The sequence below is a fragment of the Xiphophorus couchianus genome, chromosome 16, assembly GCF_001444195.1.
Source record: "Xiphophorus couchianus chromosome 16, X_couchianus-1.0, whole genome shotgun sequence".
NCBI lineage: Eukaryota > Metazoa > Chordata > Actinopteri > Cyprinodontiformes > Poeciliidae > Xiphophorus > Xiphophorus couchianus.
The window spans coordinates 1,808,298-1,833,413 of record NC_040243.1 but is presented as its reverse complement, the minus strand read 5'-3'; the positions used below and the strand labels follow the sequence as shown (position 1 = coordinate 1,833,413).

The following is a 25,116-nucleotide window of genomic DNA, read 5'->3' as shown; positions in this document are numbered from 1 at the left end:
ACATGTCCAACAAATCACTAAAACATCAATCAGAAAGGGAGAACTTTGATAAAAGTATGTTTTTTACATATTTATTAAAACTGTTCCTCCCTGTTGCCTTAGTGCCATCTGCAGAAATAAACCACGTGGTCAGAAACAACCAATCAGAGACAGGAGGAAGGTCTTAGTGCTGTCAATCACTTTATGTATGCGCTACTTGATGTACTACTGGAGGAGAAGTGACTTATCGTTCCAGAAAAACTGTCATCGATGGTCATGCTAACTAGCATTAGCATTCACTGCAGGCCTTGTTCTTAAAAGTTAAATACTGTTAGCTTTAAATAATCTGCCTAACAGATCCCAATCCTTCGCATTAGAGCTGATCTAAGTGACTCCACATAAGCCTGGGGTGTCCAAAGTGTGGCTCAGGGGCCATTTGTAGCCCTTGAGATTATTTTGTTCGACCACAAGAAAATAATTTTGATGTTTTTGAAGTGATGATATACAGATTTCATAAAGATTTTGTTCATTATTGAGCAGGCAAATCTAAAAAATCATTTTAAATAATTAAAATATAATCATTTGTGCATTTTTAATTTAGTGAATTTTGTGGCCCTTCAGTAGTTTAAATTAGTCCGTTTGGATAAAAAAACTTTGATATAATTCAAGCAGGATCAAAGTTAACACTTTGCATTGAAATAACAAGAATTTTAATAAAAATCTCCCCAAAATCCCAGGAATCTAACCGGGTTGTGGTTTTTTAGAGCAGGTAGACTCCTGGACGCTTTGCCTCCTGTGCAGGAATGACGGAGGCTGAGCCGGGTCACCAGCCTCTCCTCCAGGTGATGGAGAGCTTATATTTGCAGCTTCTTTAGAGAGAGAAAACAAACCGGAAGAGGAGGGTAATGAATTAAGGCCTGGGCATTATAATTCTTGTGAGCGAAGACTCCGAAGCCCCCCCACCCCGGCTCCTATTTAATCGGATGTAATCTACCTGCTTGGCAGCATTCCAATCAGATAGTTTCAATTATGCTCTTGTAATGCCACTCTGCGAGGAGGGGGAAAGTGCTGAGCAGAGCACTTTGCAGGCGATTTGCAAATAACAGCAAGGGAGTCTTTTAGAGAAATGACTGAACAGGAAGCCAGAGAGCTGCAGGAGTTGACAGCTCTCTCACTCTTAGCTTTGCTGGCTTTGGCGGTGACGGTGTGTTTTGCATCCCACCTCCTCCTCCCTGTGACAGCAGCTGTCGGGACAGTAAAGTGCCACTGAAGGTGGCCTCCTATGGTAATACAGCGGTAATTATTTTCCACTGCTACAGCGCCGTTTCACAAGCAGGCAGGCAGGTTGGAGCCTCGGGAGCAGCGGCGCGCAGGCAGCATTCCCGGATCTCGGTGACACTCGAAGTTATTGAGTTAGTAGTTTGCAGTCTGAGGTGCTCGGAGTCAGCAATTCAGCGTTTGTGTTCCCAGAATGTGTGCTTGGCCCTGATGTCAGCGGGCTGCTGGCCTGTCTGCGCACCGGCTGAAAGTTAATCTGGATGTCTGCAAACACGCGTGATAAAAAGCCCGACAGACAGAGCTGGAGGACAGCGGAGCGCCGCAGCCCGGCAACATACGCTAAAGGTCGAGTGTGTCATGTGTGACCGATGAAACAGATTGACCCGAGGGGCTCCGGTACCTTGTCACCCTCCGCGGTCCAGCATCTGTCTGCAACGTGTCACCCCTGGGCCCAACATGGCCGCTCAGGCTATTAACCTCCAACGCGCGAGGACACGGCTCTCCGCTCGTCCCTCTCTGTCACCAATCCGTGGCGTCCGGTCGGCGGCTCAGGTGGAGCTACCTGGACGGCCGCGGGCCAGGCGGAGCGGGACCTTGAATCAAACAACTGTCACCGCTAACAATGTATGTCACCGTCTCGGAATGGGCCATAAAAACCAAATAAATGACGGCCATTACAGTGGAGATTGTGATTATGATAATGAGAATAATAAAGGCGATCATCATTACGATCATGATGATAATGATAATACTGTGATGATGAATTATAATGAATAAATCCCGAGCCCATTTCCTAAATGGTGGGAATGTATCACTAAGAGAGGCCTGCAGCCACGGCTCTCCGAGTCATTTCAACCGTTTGGACTCGGGCAACAACCTCCTCTCTTTTCACCGCTGCATCGCCACCAGATTGTGTCTGTGTGTGTGTAGGCGTGTGTGTAGGTGCATGTGTGTCGGGCTCAGAGAGCGCTTCCCAGGAGACCTTGCAGTTTACATATCACATTCAAACAGCTTTTGTGCTCAATATCTGCCACTTCCACTCCCTCATTCCTCATCCCCCCTCCCTCCTCGGTCTGTTTCTTTATTTAACCCCCCTCACCCCGCCACCCCCAAACGCCACCGGCACTAAATCAGGCTTCAGTCCTGTTGGTTTATTCATTTGTTTGCTATTATGAAACTGAAACTATGAGCAAAAAACCCCAAGTTCAAACATCCAAAACAAACGTTATCTTCTCCTGATGAGTGACCTCTAGTGGTCAAGGACGTAATTACGTTACTCTCTCAAATGCGCCGCTCTTCACTCAACCACTAAAGTTTAAAATCTGCCTTTTTCTCAGATTTCTCTGCCTTCACTTCCACATGAGTAAAGAAAAGCAGCTTGTAAAAAAACACACAGCAATCTAAACGCCACATAAAACAATACGAAGTAAACATTAGAATGAACAGATGAATAAAACACACCAGTAAGCAAAAGATTACTCTGTTACTCTGCCATATTCTGTTAAATAAAACACTGGTTTTTGGTTAGGTTTTCATATTTTTCCACATTTGTTCCTATTGCATATTGACTTTTTTCCATCCAACAACACAAATGCTGGAAAAATCCATCCCAAGCAGCCCAGAGGAGAGAAATAAAAACAGAACCAAACACAAAATAAACATAACAGAGAATCAGATACTGCGTACTGATCCAGTTACATACTAAAAAAGCTTGATATATATACATATATACTGTATGTATCACCATGGTACAGGGCTGAAGGAAGGACAACAAACAGGTTCATATGCGACAGATCTGACTGTTTTTTATTAGTTTAAAATGAAAACATGAGAATAATGGATGAGAGATTGATTTATTTTGCGTCATTAGGGTTTAGGAACCTGGAGAATGACTTTGTCATGTTGGATGATTTTTACACATTTAGATGATGGTTTCACTATTAGTGACTGATGTTTTTTATGCCCTGTGAAATTAAGTTGACTTTTAAACTGAGCACAAAAAAATAAATGTTTTGCTTAAAAAGCTTGTAAATGTTTTAGAATTATAAAGGTCCAGATCAGATTTATAGGCAACATTGGATGAAAAGACTTAAAGTTAAGTAATAATTGTCTCAGATTTTATTAAAATATTCCTCCCCCCTCAAAAAAAAAATCCGTTTTACCTGCCAGATCTCAGCTAATTACCATTTGGCTCCACGCTTGTATCGATATTTGTCATGTTCTTCTCTGAAAGAAAGAAAATGATCCCATCTAATGGAAAACTTTCATCCCCAGCAGAGCAGGAGACAGAGGATAAACTCTGCGTTTGACCAATGAGCTTTTTGTCCACGGAAAATAAAACAAGGTCCATCTAAAGAGACAAGCCAGCAGCAGGCTTGCTGAAATCCATCACCGGTGTCACACTGAGAAACAAGTGGAATTTGTCATTGACATCAGACACATCATTTATACAGAAATGTCAGCGTCGCATTCGCATAATGATGGAAACAACAACGCTGAGGGCTCTGGGCCTCGCACTCTGATGGCTGTGTGCAAACGTCACCAATAATGTGTCTTTAGTCTAGACATGTCAGGGCTCTGTGGGATCTATATCCACGCCTTTTTGTCAGCGCCTTCAATCTTCCCTGTTGCTCAGGAGCTAAGTGCAAGAGATTAATAAGTGGATTTGTAATGCACAACCTCAGGTTTGACACTATAAGTCATCGGCTGTTTATCGCTCAGGCTTTCTGAGTAGATTGAAAAATGGCAGATGTGGAGTTAAGTTAGTCAGCGGGCCTCCCGCCCCCTCTCTGTCTCTCTCGTTCTGCAGGACCAGGAGGTACAGTACGCCGCCGCAGCAGCAGCTAATGAGCAGCTTGTGTCTTTTCTGTTTGTTTCCCTCCGGCAGACAGATGACGTGACGCAAACAGAGGGTTCTCAGCAGCTCCAGCTCCAGCACTCAGACTCTTCAGAGAAGCAGCAGCCAAAAAGGTTACATGTCTCCAACATTCCCTTCCGCTTCCGGGACCCAGATTTGAGGCAAATGTTCGGGGTGAGTAGCTCCAGGAAGCTTATTTCTACTGGCACAGCAGCAACACTCACACACTAACCCTGTTTCCATTCATTATATAATTAGAATTTTTGACATTTTGAAAATTAATTTGCTTAATGGAAACACAGCAATTTTGAAAAAACTTGTTTTTCAACAAAAACTTTCAGCGCTAGGTTTTTTGGCCATATTGAAATTGCAATGGAAACACTTTTTTTCACATCACATAAGTTATTTTTCATTTTATTTGATCTTTTATTCAACCAGATGTGTTTTTAGCAACTAAGTGGAAGAAAGACCCAGCAGCTAACTTTACCAAAAATAACAGACAGCAGCACTGTTAAAATCATAAAACAGTAAAAACAATAGAGAAATAACATTTATATCTGAAGCATGTGAACGTTTCAGACAATTTTTAAGTTCCTGTTGATACAAAAGAGCTCAGCCTCAATACTTTTAAAGTTCCTTCCAATCTTCTGCAGCATCATGCAAAGATAATTCTCCATATTTTGATTTCATTTTGGGAACATTGAGCATGATGTGTTGATCATAAGACATTGAAGTCACATGATCAGCAACCGGATACAAACCAGGAAGAAGATGACAGGAAGTAGTTGAAGGATGACGCGGTTTATTTTTTAAAGACTTATCACGTCAACAAACGTATCCACGTGTGATTTTAATTGTATTTCCGAAATTGTGTTGTTTTTTTTCAAACAAAGTTTTGCGCATATTTGTAATGGAAACGCAGCTAGTGACTCCACTGATTCAGCTGCTCACAGCAGGTTCCAGTTCGCTACGTCTCCACTAACAAATGATCACATCGTCCATAAAATACAGGAAAGCACCAACAGTAACTGGAGGCTTTGCTGCAGCTGTCATCTAGTTAATGCATTGATTACTGTGTTGTCTGGGGAGAAAAGAGTGGCTTGGAAGATTTCGCAGGTGATAAACAGCTCAATCAGTCACAATCAGCTCCTGAACTCTGTGGGTCAGACACGAGGGAGGCGGCGGCTGAGCGATGAAACCTGCCGCCGATGCCCAACCCGCCCGCCGTTAGCGGCTCGCGTCCGATCGAGTTTGAACACCCGGATCTGACGGATCTTCATCGTCTCCTGGCCAATTAACGCTCCGGCTCAACGGCTCACCTTTGTGTCTCGCACAAGCTCCGATACGAAGCCAACCGGATTCAATAACAATAATGGATCTGAAAGGAGACGATGGCCAAAAATGTACTTCAAATGTTAGGCGCTAATTGGACCATTAGCAGCCAAAGGCGTTAATTTTAGCCGTTATGAAGACAACATTGAGCTGATGATGTTAATTACCAGAGAGCCCTAGCTGTGGCTTTATAAATTGCACACAACATGGCTGCTTTCTCTCTCTGATTGTTGGCTTTATTGTTCCCAGCTCTGGTGCAGGTCGTGTGGAATCCAAATCACCGGCGTAATTAGCTCGGAGGCTTTGTGTGCCTGGCCGCTGCATGCAGATATATGATGGAAAATTGATTGCAGCCCACCCAGCCTCCCTCAATCACATGTTGCCCTCTCCTTCCCGTTGCTCACGCTGGTTGGCGAGGTGGAGGATTGTGGGATTGATTGTCTTGGTTGAAGCTTGGCGTAGAGATAGCGGGTCCGCTCCACCCTCTGACACGGCCTCCACAATGGGGCCTTTGTGTGATCAGTGTGTGCAAAGCCTCATTCCTCCAGCTCTAATGGCTTCTGGAGCGCCACCGGCTCAATACGCCATTACCGCTACGCATGAGTGAAGCCCACAGACGGGAAGATGGAGGAGGCGCCGCGCAGGCTCCAAGGAACCCGGAACGAGACGGGAGGGCCCGGGATGCCCCCTGCGCGCTGCCAGGTTGAGGGACCCGTGAGCCTTTAACGAGGCGCTGAATGAAGGTCTCATTAGGGCATCCACAGCGGACGCTAATCAGTAATTAGAAACTGTGATCTCTGAGAGCTGGTAAGTGCGCAGGAAATGAAAACACTCCAGCGAGCGCCGCGCGGAGCCCACGCTGCGCCGCTCGAGGGTGCCCTCATTTGTGAGCGCCGCTTCTTCAGCAGCGCTTCTCTGGGTGGCTGTGAGGGCAGCGTTCCCCGGAGCAATCAGACCCCCGCCCCCGTCCCACTGTCACGCTGACTGCTGAGCTTCAACATGCTCCCAACACGCAGGCCACTGCCGCCTCATTACGGCGCTCTGAGGAGCTGCGAGACATTCGGGCTAATCAAAGGTGGATCCTGTTTGAAAAGGCTGCAGGTCCACATCTGAGAGGGGAAATTTCTCTCTGTTTACAACCTCGGCTCATTAACTGGAAAAAACGGAAACATGCAAACGCCTTTTCAAGGTTTGGAAAGTGCTGAATTTATCGTATCGAACATCATTTACCGTGATTTTAATGCAGTTATTTATTTGGATCAGCAAACATTTAATAAAAAAAACATTTATTACAAAAACAGTTGCACTTAATATAACTAGGCCAGTCTCAATAAGCAATAAATCAATTAATTTTTTGATAAATTCAAACAAACTCAATCATTTCATGTTTTATTGTTTTTATCTTTCTACCAAAAACTGGATGATAAAAGTCTTCAGTCTGCGGTTTTGGTCAGACTTTATAATTAATTTTATTTATTGTTTCTGTTTTATTTATTTTTGGATATTTAAAATGTCTTCCAGTTCCAGCGTTGAATGTTCTAAAGAGTTGAAAGTTTATTGATCTTTGAGAATATGCTGTTGCATTGATTATCTCGATATTAGTTGAAAATTGTCTCAAAACAACAATGTTATCATTTATCGCAATAACTTCTGGGACAATTTATTGTCCAGCACAATTTGTTATTATGACAGACCTAAATATAACACAGCATATTGATTCATGGCTGTACTATTACAACATTTTATATAGTAAAATAATTAAGCAGGGTTCTTTTAGATGCTCTATAATCCAGTTACTGTGTGCAGTTTAGTACTTCTTTATGTGACTGGTGTCCTAAAGAAACGGATTACAATGGAAATGTTTGCGTTTGTGGGGGAATAACTGCTGTGACACAATCGCAGCCATGAAGTTATCTGAAAAAGAAGTAATAAATAGTTCTTGTACTTTTACAGTTATCACAATATTTCCACAGATTACTGTGATAAAAGTTGAAGCTTGTATCACTCACACCTTGTATAAAGTCCTTGAAAGTGTCTGAGTTTTGTAGTAAAGTGGAAACTAATATTCTTTTCTAAAAACCTAAAATTGGAAAGTGATCATTTTGCCTTTTATTGAAGTCATTTCAGGGACATGGGATCTGCGGTCTCTAAATGTTGACGCTTTGCAACTAATGTCATCTAATCACGTTGAGGCACCATGGTGGATGTATTGGAGTATTGAATAGGATTGTTTTCCCATGTTGTTTATGTCAGTACAGCTTCTATTTGTTCAAGTCGAGTTTATTTGTTTGTGGAAGCAGCTCACCTGGTTGGCGCTCTTAGCCAGCGGTGTTTGCAAAAGTTGGAAATAACTGGCTTTGAAACTGACCCATAACTTCTGTTGATTTGATCAAACCAACAACTTTACCTAAATTCATGCCAGATGATTTTTACCTCTGTCCTAAACGACAATTCCCCCGACACCAGAGCAAACGTAAAATGTACAAAAGTTTAGATGCTAACCAGTTTTTTCATATATACTAGGCTACCTGATGGTTTATTTATTCCATGTTTATTAATAATTAAGACACATACCTTCTCCATAATGCAACATTAGATTGTATTTTTACTAAGCTTACTTATGAAGTAAATTAATATTAATCATCTTAACTTGTAAAGTATTCACTGCAAAATGATGAGTCTGGTTTGCATCCTCTGTTCTTACAGTGAAATCCACTAAATAAATGCGACATTAGGCGACCAATTTTCTTTGGATAGTTGGAGATCAACTTTAACCCACACAGTGCTGAGCTTTGCCTCTAACCTCGAACAGGTTTCAACAGGAATGAGCCGCTGACGAAAACAGACGTCATCTATCCAACTTGGCGATAAATTTGCACTCACCTATGATAGACGCAAACAAAAGCTAACTAACTAGCGAGGATATATTAACAGGTAGGTAGCAATAGCCTCAAATCGCTCACAAAATGAAATGACGTCTGTTTCCAACTCAAACGTTTGCCGGTCAGAAAAGTCCAGTGAGAAAAAAAACATTTACGAGAATGTACAAGATTAAATACTCCTGCCACAACAAACTTTAAGGCAAACTTACATTTTCTTAAATAAATGTAAAACATTTTAGGGTCTTAATTTTTTAAGAGTTTTTAAGGGTTTTTGAGCTTGTTTGCTCCTTTTCATGTGAGCAAGAGGTGATGTGATGAGCAGACCAACCATTGGGTTTCCCTGGGACAGCAGCGGAGAAAACCCGCTCTGAGCGCCAAGCCGTGTTTAACTACAAACGCTCACAAACCAGGGAAGTTTCAACAGGCTCAAATGAAGAGGTTTGTCTAATCCACATTAAGTTACCACCAAATTTTAGCAGAAAAGAAGGTTAAGTGGTTATTTATATTGTATTAAAGCTTTTCATTTGACTAGGGAAGTTAATTACCTCAGTGTATTAAATATTTATTATTCCTAATAGCTCAATGAGTTACTGATCTCTGTAATTAAAAGGTAAAGGTATTAAAATTGGGGATTTTTTTTGGTTAAATTTGTGTTTTGCTCTCAGACCAGTCCAGTGTGTAAGAGAGACTTTCCAAATCGTAACATTTTGTTACATTGCTGTCAGAAGACATTATCAACATTAATGAATGAAGACAATAAAAACTTACCATGAAAATGCTTGAAACATTTTAGATTTTCACTGAAGGAAAAGTGTCGGTATGTTCAGGAGATCATTTCCTGGTTTCTGCACAGGATTCGTACATTTTTCACAGTGAAATTCAAGAACTTTTCAGCATTTTAACAGTGAAGTTTGAAACTTTTTCAGAGATAAAAACAAAACTAATAAACTAAAGAAGACAGTTTCAATTCACTATAAATATCTCATGATAGTATTCTACATTTGACAGTACAGACGATGTAGACTAAAATATAACAGAATTTCATGTTTTAAAATGTTCTGTTCTGAGAAAACAAAACAAAAAAAAACATAAAAACAATAGTTTAACAAAAAAATCCTCCAATTTCAACCTTTCTTTCAATTACACAGATCAATAAGTTACTGAGGAATAATAATCATCACACTGAAACCATCCAAACAAATCGTCAAATTAAGACCAGGAAGTTACAAAGAAAAACTTCTCAGGTTTTCTGGGATTTAGTAAACAGAAATAATTTAATGATTCTAACTAACCTGAAACAAGAAGCGATTATTCTGATTGTCTTTTTATTGTTTGAATGAATTGAGATGAATCGATTTGCACAGGTTTTGGGAGAATCCAACATTAGATTGCACTTTATTACAAAACTGCACTTTGAATATTAAGCACTTTATAAACTGAAATTCAAGCATTTTGAAGGACTTGAAGCACCTGTATGAACCGTGTCTGCGACGCATGGAGGTGCAGATTAAAAGCTGCGAGGAAGCTGGTGTGAAACGCGTGAGCGTTTAGATGTTGGGTGATAAATGGTGTGAAACGTGAGGAAGCGCCGGTGTGGCCGCTGAACTTAAAGCTGCTCTGTGGATGGATGGAGCTGCAGTCCCAGACTGTAGATGACATCAGTCTCTCCCTCTGGAGACTCCTCCCACTGAAGCTATTGTTTATCGCTGCTGCTGATGCAGCTGTTTATCCCTGTGTGTGTGTGTGTGTGTGTGTGTGTGTGTGTGTGTGTGTGTGTGTGTGTGTGTATGTGGGTGGGGATAGGAGTGAGATCAGTGGTGAGCAGCGAACAGTCCCCAGCGCCATGTGGAAATCCACAAAGACGACTTCCTCTGAAACTAATTAATCGACGCCACAAGCCCATTACACTCGGTTAAAACAATTAGCATCTGCACGTAGCGTGGGGGAAGCATTGTCTTCTCGGGCGAGAAAGGGGGCATCACGCTGCGATATAAATGCCTTCGCTCCCTGTTCGAATCAGTGGAGCTGAGCGCCGCAGCAGACAGATGTGCGGACAGGAGCGGAGATGCGGTGCGTCGCCCTTAAAAGGAGCAGGAAGCAGAAGTTTTTCTGCTCCTCAAGCCCACTCCACTGTCTGCAGCCGGATAATAGCCAGCTCCTCCTAACCCCTATTAGCGGCTCAGTCAAACGATCCATCCATTCCCATTGAGCGCCGACCACATGGAAGGCCCATTTCTTCCCTGTTGTGCTGAAATGAAGGCGACGCGGACCGCTTGACAGGGTAATTACTTTTAATGAAATAATACGGCCATTGTAGACAGCAATTAAAAGTCGCACTCACTCCACTCATTAGAGGAACTTACAGTTTACTTTCATTCCTCTGTTTTCTAATGATCCGAAGGCAAGCCTGTTAAATCGAAAGGCTGGAGCGCGGTAAACCCCGGGGACGGGCCCTGAGGTTCTGCTGGCCGCACAAACACAAAACAGAATGGACCAGGGAGGAGGCGGGGAGGCAGCAGGAGGTTTTTCCAGGGTGACGACATCAAAACGGCGTCGGAAATAAACAAACTCTGATCAGAAACGCTGCAAAATTATCAAAGATCAAGTATTTCTACAAACGTCTCGTTTTCTTGATACGAATCCAGACGCATTAAAGCGATGAGTTTTCGCCAACAACCTTCAACAACTGTTTGCTCAGCTAACAAATGCAAATTGACCACCATTTCCCCACAAAAGTAACATTTCCATATCGCCTTAATGGTTTTTCTCTCTCCAGCCTTCCTCCTCATGAATTCACAGCCAGCCAAGCTTTCTAACTCCATCTCTGCTCTTCTGTCTTTCTTTTCTCTCTGCAGCAATTTGGAAAGATTTTAGATGTGGAGATTATCTTTAATGAGCGAGGATCCAAGGTAAGTGAACTAGAACGCCAGCTGCTTCATTACCATGTACTTCTTCTGTTTCCTAATGATGGCATTAGTGTGGTGTGTACATTGGCGGAGAGTAGCCGTCTCTAAGCCCGGTCCTGGAGAGCCGAATTCAGCCGGCCCCTCGCTCTCCGGCTCCCTCCCTCCCTCTTGTTTTGTTGTCTGTTGCAGCTCTCACACAAGTTGTGAATCATTAGTTCTGTCAATCAATTTATTATTGAGCTGTTTCACATTTTGCCTAATCCACCAGCAAGCTGCAGGTCCTCCAGCAGATGGGAAGGAACCTGCTCCAAACCTCACCATTCATTCAGATGACTTCATGTTATTCAGATTCAGATATTCACTTTGTGAGGAAACAGGACTTTTAAAAACATCCAGCTGACGAGAAGATACATCAGAAAAAGATGAGATTTTAGAAGAACTGAAAATGGATTTCAAGGTTTGAGCAAAGACCTGAAACCTTCATGACTTGGTCGTAATGTTTCGCTTAGTTTAGGAGCATAAAATGTTTCAGAAATGAAACTAGAACCAATGATTGAGGGTGTTCAAAGTGGGGTTTGTGGGCCATTTGTGGCCCCCTGTCTACAATTCAAGAATGAGTTTGAAAAATGTTACAAGTGAAATAATCTGCTAATGGAAATAGTACTTTTTAATCTACATTATGGAATTATTTACTACAAACAATCTCATTTATTTTGCTGAAAACTTACATGTAATTTAGTTTTCTTATTTTTCAGTGTACTAAGGGTAGCGTTAGGGACATTTCACACTACAACTAGATCAAAGATACTTGCTAATATTTTGTTTTGCAGTGTATTTTTTAAAGTACATCGTAGTGAACTCAAATCTGCTTTTAATTGCTGTATTAACATTTGTCTAAATATAACAAGTGTTTTCAAATGACTATTGACCTAGATCATGTTTTTATTGCTATAAATACAGAAAATATTTTTTTCCATTTTTATTAACAGAACCCAGAATAATCAGCAATCTGTTTGGCTTTCAATTAACGATTAAACTAAAATAGTTCATGCTTAGTTTATTGTTGAGTCGGGGGGAAAAATCTCAACATTTTTGGTGATTTTAGATTTTAAAAAAGATATTTTTGTTCTTGTAACAATGGCGGATGTTGAGGCTACATTCACACAGCATCTCTTGACGCTCACTTCTGATTTTTTGCTGAAATCCAATACTTTTTGCGCAGTCATTCATGCTACTAATTAAATGCGACTGCAGTCAGACTTCTGTGAACGTATGCGCAGAAGAAGAAAGTAGAAGTCCCGCCTCAGCGCTCTGTTTACGGCAGTAATAATGGCCGCCGTCGTCTATGGATGGATATAAAGACAGAACTGACAGAATAGTCACTAAGTCAGAAAGAGACTAAAAAAAAGAAAGAAAGAAAGCCCAGCTAACAGCAGCAGCATTGACTGTTTGGATGTGGACAAATCCATGTCCAGCAGTTGTTTACGTCCAGATTTATGGCGTCTGGCTTCTTCTGCAGCAGAATCATGATGCACATTTCACATCAATGACATAAAATTTGGATTTGGATCAATAATATATGATTGAATATTCCATATGCCCTAATTTCCATATGGCGCAAATTAGATTTTTCTATGGTGAAAACATTTAATTGGACCGTTCAGACTGCCATGAAAACGTGGGATGTAGGTTGCAAAAAAAACTAACGGCTGCTGCTGTGTGAACGTAGCTTAACTATTTAAAAATCTGGTGGTACAAAAATTAAAAACTTACAGTGGTTGTGTTGTTAGGCTTTTGTCATTTGCAGAAACTTGTTTCATTTAATTAAAACGGTCAACATTTCAGGCTCCATTTTTACCCGTTTGTGTTTAGCGTCGCCAACCAGTTCTCCTAAAATCCAAGGGAAGTTGCAACAGCAACACATTTCTAGCAGGAGTTCTGCTTCCGTGTTTTTATCACCTCAGGAGCAACAGGACGAGAGAGGAGAACTTTAGGCATCGATTTGTGTTTATTTCACATCGTTTACACTCTGAAGCTGGATTAAAATCACACGAACGTCAGAGGAGCAAAACTACAAAACAGCAGCAGCACAAAATACAAGCTGATGGAAAATAAAATGTTCAGCAAAACGTCCTGGTGAATGAAAACGTACAAGCTTTAGCACGTTGCCAAAGGTAGTTAGCTGCTTCAGTTGTCATGGTGATCCTGTGGTTGAAAACTGTAATTCCCTCTGGGATTAATAAAGTTTTCTTTAATTGAACTGAATTGAAACTGGAGAGACCTGAACCCTGTAGAGAATCTATAAACTGTTGTCATAGCAACCTGCACGTCCTGAACACCTGATGCTTACCTCCTCCGTGCTACACCGCATTGATGCAGTAATTTATGCAGAAGGAGCCCAAACCAAGAACTGATACTGTTCCGTAGGAACACATTTCTGGATTAAAATCATTCTTTTTAAATCAGTTTGATTAAATATTCCAATTTTTTGTTAGCTACAATTATTCACAAATAAATCCTTAAATCTACATATTTAGTGACTCAAATTAACTTTTTAATGATATTCTAATTTATTTAGGTGTGCCTGAATAAATGGGGTGTCCAACTTCAAGCAATCGTTACACAACCAAATAAATATAATTTATCAATATTGAACATATCTAGGCTGTTTCCTCACGAATAGAACATCATGTGTCCATATGTTGAATAAATTAATTTAAAGGATCCGCATGAAGGATGAAGTTGGCCTTATTTTGCATTTCTTCTGGTTATAAATAAAGAAATCCAATAATAAGACCAAAACTAACAATGTGCGACTACCTTTCTCAGCACTTTCTGACTTCCCCTCTTTATGCGGCGCTGGGCCTCGCTGGTTCCCACCTCGGTTGTTAGTCTTCATAAAAAGGTCACAAATATGCAGATTTATTTAAATAAGAAGCAGCTCAGCATTTTTCCCCAAACATGGAGATGCTGTAGTTTTAAGTAAACAAAGCTCCAACCGGGAGGCGAAGTGTCGGGCAATACGTCCATCACGCACTTTAAAACTCATCCATGATAAGCACCCGGTGACCGAACTTAACCCCGACACGGATCGCATCAATCCCAAACTCTATCTGAGCGTGGAGAGGCAGGAAAAATGGCCGCCGCAGCGAGGCGTTGCTGCGGCATCAGTCAGGACAGGTGAAGCCGTGACCGGCCCGGCGCGGCTCATCCAGCTGCTCCTTTAATAGAGAGTAGAAGCTCCACGGCTCTACATTCATAACGCCGACAGCTGAGGCATGAATCCTATCGATTCCCATTGATAGCTGGGAGCTACTGGGAGCTACTGGGAGCTGCTGGGTTGGCGTTGGGGCGCGTGGAGCGTCCAGGAAGCAGCCGCCGCCCCAACGCCGCTGCTGCGCTGAGCCTCTTCTGCCAGACAAGATGGAGCACCGGATAAACCTGCCTCCTCCGCCGTAACAAGCATTTATTGTTTGTGCCCCACAAAGCCATTACCCATGATGCCTCTCTCCCTCGCGCGCTCTCTGTGCTATATAATGAACCTATCAGGCCATTAATAAATAATCTATTTCCTATGAAGCTTTGGCAATTTGCATTCAATATGTTTGTCTCCTTTGAAAAATGGCGCCTCCACTCTCTCCTCTTGTAAGCTAATTATTTGGCGTGATAAAAAAACGGAGTCGGGTGAGTGTCCAAAGGATTAATTTTGCCCTCAATTCTTTTTTTTCTGAATTTATTTCTTTATCTGCGTTCCCCCCGCGGACAGGTCCCGTGTTATTTATGCCAGGAGTAGCAGCCGGGGACGTGCACGCCGGATCGCGGCGCTCGCCGTCTCTCACATGTATTACATCCTCCAGCAATTATCAGGCAGCAGCGGCCATGCTCCCTGCACACCGCCATGCGTATATATAGAAACTAAAGGAATGGGACTTGTTTGGCCAGAATATCTTAATGGCTCAGGTCCAGGATCCCAGTCCACATAACTCAGCGAAGTGACAAAACCCCCCAGGGGAGAGAGGCGGGAGGACAGGGGGGGATGGAGGTTGGGTATATTTTAGTCAATATCGTTTCTTTGGTCTTTATTCCTACTTTCTGTTAAGATGTTGAACCTTTAAGATCAGGTTTCACACTGCAAAAACACAAAATCTTACCAAGAAGTTTTGGTGCATATATCCTAATACACTTTAAATATGAAAAACTAACTTAAATATAACTTTTCAGTAAGATATCAGAGTTTGTTTTAACTCAATAAATCCTTAATATTGATTTAAAAAGTACTACTTAGACAGATTTTCTCTCTAAGAAAACATTGTACCTTTACTGCAAGTGAAATAATCTGCCTTTTTAAATCAATGTCAAGTGATTTTTGACTTAAAACAAGCTACTATTTCTTATTGAAAAATTACTTTTACGATAGATTTGTCTTATTTGAAGTGTAACTAGAAATTAAATTAAAAATAATTGGTAAGATTTTGTGTTTTTGCAGTGAGAAATCCTCCTCTTTTGCTCCTGGGCCTCAAACGAAGGGGAGCACTGAAAAAACATGACATCTTACCAAGTATATTTGTTTAGTTTTTTGTTAAAATATCTGAGTACACTTGGAATAAGACAAAATTAACTTTAAAGTAACTTTTTCAGTAAGATATAGGAACTTGTTTTGAGCCAATAATTTCTTAAAATCAATAAAAGAAGTTTAGCTTGGCAGATATTCCCACTTATAACAAGACAATTTCCTCATAATCTGCCAGCTGAACTCGTACTTTTTAATCAAAATTAAGGAATTATTGCCTATATCATGCTGGAAAGTTACTTGTAAGTTAATTTAGTCTCATTTTAAAAGTACTAAGATATTTGCACTGGAAACTAAACCAAAAGTATTTGGTGAAATTGCGTTTTTGCAGTGATGCAGAAGGAGCGAGTTGTGGCTATAATTAAAGCGCCATCATGGCAGCCAGCCATGTTTTCTGACTTTTGCCCGTGCCACGGCAGCTGTGGCGTTTAATTGGGTAAAGTGGGCAGGTCTGCTGGTGTTGCCGTGTGAGGTTGTGTCACCGTTCTCGGATCTCTCTGTTTGCTGTTTCCTGACGCCTCACTAACTGCCTCTAATTAATCTGGCTGCTTACAACCCGCCGCCGCCGCTGCTGCTGCTCACCTTCTCCTGTCTTCTTACCTCTCTCTCTCTTCTCTTCTCCCTTTGTGTGTCCTTTTTTCCTCCACCTGTGGCGACCGTGCTGCTCTCAGGGCTTTGGGTTTGTAACTTTTGAAACAAGCACAGACGCTGATCGTGCGCGAGAGAAACTAAACGGTACAATCGTAGAGGGACGCAAAATCGAGGTGCTTCCACTTTTCCCACATTTTCTCCTTTCCTGCCTGCTGTGTGCTCAGTTTACCAACTAATACCAAGCATTAGCATGTGGCTACAGTGTGTGTGTGTGTGTGGGTGTGTGTATGGATGTGGTTGCATGCATGCATAATGGTGCGTGTAATTTGTTCTCAGTAGAACGTGGGATCCATACATGTCCAGCTGGACGAGCTGTTGTCCATCATCACCTGACAGCAGAATGAATGCATGCCATCATCAGATCTGAACCTGCATTTCCTGCGTTTCATGTTGCCTGCTTTAATTCTGCTTTTGTTTACAAAGTCGCTCCTGTCAGGTTGACGGGGGAAACTCAGAGCGCAGGCTGGAGTTTCTCCCTTTCTTTGGCATATATTTGGGTTTGCAACCAATTAGTGAAACTGGAAGATGCTCGTTTTTGCTCAGACATGTAGGCTAATGATGCATGCTCTCATCTTTTTTTCTTTAGAGCAGCAGAAATATTTCTGATGGAAAGAACAACTTGATGTTTTTTCTTCTTCGATTGCTTTTTTGTACCACTGAAATGTTTCAGATCATCAAACTAATTTTAAAATCAAACTAAAATAACTCTAAAAATTGTTAAAACCAACGTGGCTCTGTGTGGAAATGTAACCGCTCACTTGATTAATAAATAGAGAACCACATTTTTAGGAAAGCCAGACCTGATTACTGCCTGAAAGGGATAAATGAGCCTCAGATATAAAGAAAATTGAAGGTTTCTGAAGTCATTTCTGAGGCTGTGACTCCAGAGAACCACAGTGATAAATAAGACTGAAATGATTTATCGATTATGGAAATAATTGTCAGCAAATTTGTTAATCGACTAATTGTTAACTGGAACAAACTGAATAAAAAAACTACATTTTCTGAAAGATCAACACAATCAAAGCAGTAATTAGACCAAAACTATAAAAAAAAATACATCTTGCATTCAAAAACAGTTTTTTTCTACCCAGAATTCCTCAGGTGGCAGTTTTAGCTTCACCTGATTCATTTTCTGTAAATAGATCAATTAAATCTCCCATCAAACAACCAGCTGATCAGTGTGAAACTCTATTAGAAAAAGAAAAGGAAACCTGGAGTCAAACTCAGCGCCCGTTTGCTTCGCTGCTTCAGGATTTATTTTGTCATAATCGATAGAACCATGAATCTTGCTCTCCTTTGGAGTGGCCTAATCAAAGTCCAGACTTAAAAATCCTCCAGTATGACTGAATTAAAACAATTCTCCAAAGCGAAAAACTGGTTTCTGTTAAATTTGTCTGATAATCTGAAACAGAATTGATTCAAAAAGCACAAGGAGAAGATTTTCTTTTGAGAATGTCTTTCATTCCTTTTGGTTTGCTGCTTGCTTGTGGCCCTCCTGAATGTTTAGCTCGTGTTGTTGGCGTCTAATCCCAGAACGTTTTTCCTGCTCTGCCAGGTGAACAATGCAACCGCACGAGTGATGACAAACAAAAAGGTGGCCAACCCTTACACAAACGGTGAGTAACGTCATTTACTGTTTAACATTTATTTAAATAAATTTAAACTAATGATGTCAAATAAAAGTCTAAACTGACAGCATTATCCACTATTTGTTCCAGGAGAGCATCAATAATTAATGTTAATTTTTAAAAAGTTCTGGTTCCACTGGGAGAATATTTCACTCATAACTTCAGAAAAATTTAAAATAATCTGGAACAAGCTCTTTTTCATCACTACTAAGGAATTACTGACTTGCTGAAAAGTTACTTGTAAGTTAGTTTTGTCTTATTTCCAGTGTACTAAGATATTTAAATCAAAAATACGTGGTAAGATTTTGCAGTGTGTTTGCTGATAAATGACTTTAATCTCAAATCTCTAAGTAAGTAGCGTCCTGTAGGCAAAGTATCCAAACACTGAACTCAAGTAACAGTAGCAGTACTTCAGTATATTTTTACTCAAGTAAAAGTAAAAGCAGTAATTCAAGAAATAACTAAAGTAAAAGGTAAATGTTCTAAAAAAGAAGTTACTCCAGTAAATGTAACTGAGTAAACGCAGCGCTGGGGGCTGTGAAAGCTGAGCCATGCAGTCACAAGCATAACTTTAGCTAAAAGAAGAAGAAATAAATAGTTTTTATTATAATTTCTAAGGTGTGTTGTTGTGTGTGTGCAGGCTGGAAGCTGAACCCGGTAGTAGGAGCCGTGTACGGTCCTGAACTGTATGCTGGTAAGACTGTTTGCTTTTTTCCCCCAGTACCGTTCCGTCGCTATCAGCCGCAGCCAATCCCGATCTGACCCCCTGAATTCCTACAATCGGGTTCATCCTGAAGCGACTGAACATGAAATTCCCCGTGAATCAAAGTGAATCTGAGCGCGGCGCCGATAAGCAGTGGATGATCCGAGCCGCTCCGAGTGGCTGAGGGAGCCTGAGCCATTGTTTGCGCAGTGTGCAACTGTAAAGCTGCGGGAAAAGAAGAGAAAAAAAATGATTTCAAGAGCAAGCGCCCCTGCAACTGTTATCAGATTGTGGAGGCTGCTGCTGGGGATGGATTTGCCAAGTGCGCCAGATTGACTTTTACAGAGCTAACCGAATAAGGGAGATTGAGTGAGAGATATTGTTGGCACCCACCCTGTCGAAGGCCGCTATTCCTTCTGGTCTCAGTAATGGAGGAGCGAGATGAGCTCAGTGGGGTTTTCCCTATCTCTCCCTGCCTCGACATGCCAGCTTTATTGCTGTATGTTATATGAACCCTTTGCATTTTAATGAGGGGGAAATGGTACTATTTCATTTGGAAGAAGTGCTGAGCACATCGCGCCACTTTAACGGCTTTCCTTTCTGCTCATTAGACTAAAATCTGTTCATTCCCCGGACAGCTTTACGGCGAACCTCTAAATAACTGTCCATGACAGAAAGCAGTCATCTATCATTTTTATTTCAGCCCCAACCCCTCACCCTGCCTCCCACTCACCTCCCCCCCCCCACAGCACTCCTTTCATTTCGACATCTTCCTCTGATAATTATTTGTGCGCGCGCACACACACACACACACACACGCTCCTTTTACGGCCTCACGCTCATTCATTTGGACGCGATCGGGAAGAATTTTCCCCAAACCGAAATGTGAGCGTCATATAAGCGAACGTTCACGTTCCCGGCCTACATGCAGCTCCACCACCTGCCCTGCTTCCAGACTCTCAGACCAAAGCATCGCAGCATACAGAAATAGATAACCTATGTAGAACACAGACACTAATACATGTCTCCTCTTCCATGCACGCTTCCTCTATTTTCCTCACACACACACACACACACACACTTCCCAAATCATCTCATAAATCAGAGGGAGTGTGGTCCACCACTCCAGGCAGGGGAAGCAGGAGGGGCTGTGTGATTTATTGGCTGCTAATTTTTCAAGTCGTCTTGACATGGCGCTGGAGTTTGCCAAGCCTAAACGACAACATATGCTTGCCAGCTGGGAAGATGGGAAACATAAATAAGAGATACATTTTTGAAACAAAATCTGTGGAAAACTGCTTCCTTTTTGTAAAAAAAAAAAAACAAGACTTGAGATCTTATGGTGTTTCCTCTTTCAGGGAAAAAAAAACAAAAACAACAAAAAAAACGAATCATGTTGCAGAATTTTTCCAAAAACGTCTCGGTTATAGTTAATATAGTTTCGGTGGGAGTAAAATGGGATATAAAGGCGATTAATCACTGTTTATCAGTCCTCATTTCTGTGCAGGAGATCAGTGAAATTGGGAGCCATAAATCCTGGCTCGGTGACAGCACACTTCGTCTCCATTCGTCCTGGCGCTACAGGTTTATTGTCCTCAAAACCCATTCAGGAGAATGACGGATGAGAGCCTCACGCCGGCTCCCCGCTCTTAACCTCTTCCAGGGTAGATTGGCTCCTCCTCCCGATGGGGGAGGGGGGCTGTCGGGGTCTGCGGCATCGGCCCCTGGCTCCACTTCCTCCTCCAACTAAGGGCTCCCAATTAAACGAAGAGAGCTGGCAATAAAAGTTAGCGCTGGCACAAATGATGGTGTGCAGTAGCTGGTAGGCAAACAATAACTGTGCTTACCTTTCTCCTGTTTTAATGTGCTCTAATGTGATTTTAAACTACATAATTTATGCAGAATGGACTCAAACGGCCATGCAGGAACACATGGGTGTGGTGCTGGAAGTGGCAGCAGTCTGAGCGGCTTCTTTGTTAATGGAAATGATTAATTAGACGAGCGTTACAGGGTTTCATATTAGTTTTGATTTTATTGTTCATCAAAACAAACCAGATGCAGGTGTTGGAGTTGCGTTAAAATGGAAAAGGAACGATTAAAACAGCTAAGAGAAATCCTCGGAGGCGGATGTGCGTGTTGCACTGTTTAGCTCGTTGCCATGTAATTGGCAAACTTTTCTTCATTACTGGCGCTGGAGGCTTTGGGCGCCGCAGACAGCTGTCACTTAGAGGCGCCGTCGTATGGCCGCCCCCTCAGGCTACCACTCACACGCTCTTCTCTGCAGCTAATTCCAACAGAGACAGCAGATGAGTGGCTTTTCACTCACCAATTCATATCTTCACTTACTAAGGTGGAGTTTTCTTGAGGACTGGTGGAAATCCAGCAGCTGTGTAAATGACAGAAAAGAAAGGCTAATTGCCGTCTTAATGTATGTAGACAGATCCTCTCATTGTTGGAGTGTACTTTAGGGGGATAATTAAGCTCCAGACTCTTGATTAGATTAAGCTGTTTTTGGTCCCCAGTGCGTGGATTAAACGCTGGTGTATCTGAGCAGGAAGTATTAGAGAGCTCAACCTTGTGGAAAATCAGATCTTTCTTTATGGGAGCCGGTTATGACCCCATCATTGGCACGGAGCGGGATTACCCCGGGTCCGACTGGCTCTGCAGGTATTGAGCTCCTCTCAGGTTGACACGGATGACATATGAGGTGCAGCGTGACCCCGCTGCCCTCCGGCACATAACTCATATTTTCCCCGGCGCCCCTCCTGGAAAAGGTGTTTGACTTTGGTGGCTGGAGCCGGCGTGTGCTCCCGCTCACCGCGCCTGTTGTTGCTTTTCACGCGCCTACCAAGGTGTGACAGTGTCTTTGATTTATGGGTTATTATTGAAGCAGTGTAGCCTATCGCCAACTCATTATGAGTTTACATTCACATACATCACTGCATGCAGATTGCATACAAATTTTCAAAAAAGAAAGGAAGACGCATAATTTATTTTTCTTTGGAGGAAACACCTTAGAACGAGGGTGTATGTGCCCTTTAGCGACTGCATTTTCTGACGTCCACTGCTCCCAAAAAAAAGAGACTAATTTAAATGTCAAGGTCAGCACTATAAATCACTTTTGGGGGAAAAGGGGCACCGGTTGGTGCAGCAGCAGTAAAGAAAGTGGCCTGCATGTTAGTGGGAGGGTGCAACGCTGGGCGTCACCTGGCTAAATGAGATGCAAACTTTGAATGTGTGTCTGGACCCACTAATGGAGCATGATGTTAATGGTGGAAGACATTAAACCTGGCTCTGCGTGTTTTTAAAAGCACCACTAATCTGTCTCCTTGTCAGCTTTATTGAAGCAGCGGGGCCGGACTGCAGCGTTGTTCATTACGGTGCTCAGTGGTTGTAACCAGCTGCGGGGTTAACGCCACAAACGCTGAGCGCGCGCCGACGCTTCTTTCAGATTGGATTCATGCTATTAACCGGCCAACAGGTTCGTACCCTCCGATCGGAGGCGCTCTGCGATGAATTCACTCAAAACTCGTCATGGAAATGAGGAAAGTAGAAAAACAGGGTTTCTGCAGGCTTCAACAACTCCAATTTTAAGTTGTTTTAAAACCTTTTGGCTGATTTGAGCTGAACAAATACGTCCAGATTATTCTTCAAAGTGTAACATATTTATTTATGTAACTAAAATGCTACTTTTTATTCTCTTAAAGAATAACTGTCATAATTTAAGTCAAAGATAATCTAGGAGAAAATTGTATATTGGACTCACTTGACTGTTAGCTAGTTACGCCATCAATGCGCCCCCTAGTGGATCCTTATTATAATAACAATATAATAATCACATATTTTATGAGATTAAATGAAGGTGTTATCGGACTGTATCCCTAATTTATTACTCAATCTTTTCTCACGTTTGATTGTTGTACACCGACACATAGATCAGTCCAGGGAAATGCAGTTAAATAGTTTTAGACTTTACAAAAAGAAAAAGGAAACAAAACCATCTATTTTAGCTCATGCGCAAATTAGCTGTGCTTCTGATTGTGCAGCCACAACCAATATGAATTAAATTTAAGAACTGTATCATGACAGAAAAGTACAAAAGAAAAATGCATGGACAGATTTTATGCAGTAGTAGTATGCTATTTTTGCACAGAATGAATCAAACGTCATATGAATTAGCAACAGAAGTGAGCCAATGGCGAAGATGAACATCATCCAGCAAACAGCGACCAATTATACATGTAAAAAAGCTAGTTAAATAGGTACGACTTTATTTAATGTAGTGTAATAAAAAAAGTTATATACAGAGAAAATAAATTTAAAACAAAAAGTAAGCAAAAGAACAGTAAAGCATAATTACACTTTCCAAGGAGCTTATTTTTTACACCCTCCCCTCTTACCTCAGTTTTTATGTTAGCCTAGTTATAACTCTTATATTCATATCAATGACTGGAACAACCCATTCATATTTGCAGAACCAATCATTTTTAAGGTAGCGGTAGCCTCAACTGCCCAAAGTGTCTGTGTGCGACTCAAACGTTTGGCTGAACAAAAAGTCCTTCAAGAAAAATACACTACATGTAACATATGGGAGTAAATAGTCTTAAATTAGTGTATTTAAGGATAACTTACTTTTTAAGACATTATAAGGCCTTGATTTTAGATACAGCTTGAATAAGTTGAGGCGAGGGTGACGATGGGGCGTTTTCAGAGGATGAAGGATAATGGTGCTGGCTGTTTTTTGATGGACTCGGTGCAGGAGGGGTGTGTGAGGGAATTACAATTGCAGGAAGAGTGGAGCCCAAGTTAATCATGTCTGTAGATCAGTGTGTTTGTATGCACCTCTGCAGGCTGTAATCAGACAGCCTCCGGACTGATTGAAGGTTAAACAGAGAACTGAAGTTCCCATTAGCTGTCCTCTAATCTTGCCTTGGCCATTTTCTCACATCTGCCTTCACTTTTCACCCCGAAAGATCAGCTGATTGTCGGATCATCCAGTCAGGTTGTCCTGGAGCTCCTCTTCAATTTAGACCCATCGGGTCCAAACTGTGCGAAAGCCATGGAGCGAAACTAGTGGTGCAGCATCCATTAGCCGCCCGGACGCCAAGGCTGGCGAAGAACGCGCTCGGCAAATGTGGATCCTTGCTGAGTGGGACACAAAGCAGCGAACTGGGGAAGGGGAGATGCTCGATGAGGCGCACCTAGAAAAGATTACATCTATTGTTTCCTTGTCTTCCACATAATGCTTTCTGTCATAGAGAGAGCAGAGCCACACGTCCCTCTCTAATGTATTCTGTCATAAGGTAAGCAATGCCAAGTGGAGGCTTTTCTCTGAAAGTCGTTTTCTCTCCACAGTAACAGGGTTTCCCTACCCTGCCACAGGCGCTACGGTGGCCTACAGGGGTGCCCACTTGCGGGGACGAGGACGAGCCGTGTACAACACGTTCCGCACAGCTCCGCCTCCGCCACCCATCCCTGCTTACGGAGCGTGAGTCTTTACTCTCTAAACCTCTGAACACATCCACCAGCACTCCACACAGTAACCTCAACTCACAAATAGAAAGATTTACCTCAAGTAATTAAATTCAAAATGTTAAAATGTGACAGTATAGGTCCATTAAACACAGAGCAATACATTTTAAAGGAGTAGTATTATGTATTATTCATCAAAATAAAGACGTACATGGAGGGTTGCTTTGATTTTTTTCATGCATGTTTGAGAAATCCTTTAATCAACCATTTAGCCGTTAAAACACCTGGATGGACCTAGCCCCGCCTTGAAGACGCAGCTCCTCCCCCACTCAGCTCCTTCAGACTAGCCAGCAGCAATTGGCAAACACCTGGTGGAGCTGCTGAGCTCATTGTAGGAGCTGCTGCTCAGAACAACGCAGGTAAAAACGTTAAAGGAGGAGCCATGTCGGTATAACTTCCTGAAGGTGGAGCTTCAGAAAGAGCAGGAGTTTTTAAAGAGACAGAGGCCCAATTTCAAGGCATTAAATCCCACAAGAAAATTTCTTTTAAGTCACATTTGGTATAGCATTTTTATAACAACTGGAGGTAACATAGTTACTTGATTATGCTACAAAATGGCACTATGTCTGTGGAAAACACATAATACCAGCATTTTAAGAATTCATTTTTATTTTATTTTTTTAAATTGGGCTGACGGAGCAATGCTTCTCACTGAGAACTAGTTTGTATGATAAGCTGCAGATTCAGTTTCACCAGATGTTTGCTGACTGCGGCTGCCACTAGTCTGGAAGAGCTGAGTGGAAACCAAGGATTCCTCAAACACGCATGAAAACATCAAGGCAACAATCCAGGAAT

The 25,116-nt window shown here is 41.9% G+C and overlaps 1 protein-coding gene across 6 annotated transcripts in view; it reads left to right on the top strand.

Moving 5' to 3' along the window:
- rbfox3a (RNA binding fox-1 homolog 3a) overlaps nucleotides 1–25,116 on the top strand; it is a 553,817-nt gene that overhangs the window by 513,203 nt on the left and 15,498 nt on the right. For 5 of the 6 annotated variants that reach the window (XM_028041391.1, XM_028041387.1, XM_028041388.1 and 2 more), the window contains 6 exons: nucleotides 4,145–4,288; nucleotides 11,184–11,237; nucleotides 16,476–16,568; nucleotides 18,014–18,074; nucleotides 18,727–18,780; nucleotides 24,145–24,277. In XM_028041391.1, the coding sequence (XP_027897192.1) occupies nucleotides 4,145–4,288; nucleotides 11,184–11,237; nucleotides 16,476–16,568; nucleotides 18,014–18,074; nucleotides 18,727–18,780; nucleotides 24,145–24,277 (539 nt within the window). The remainder of the gene's footprint in view (nucleotides 1–4,144; nucleotides 4,289–11,183; nucleotides 11,238–16,475; nucleotides 16,569–18,013; nucleotides 18,075–18,726; nucleotides 18,781–24,144; nucleotides 24,278–25,116) is intronic. The other variant, XM_028041392.1, reaches the window with a different exon arrangement.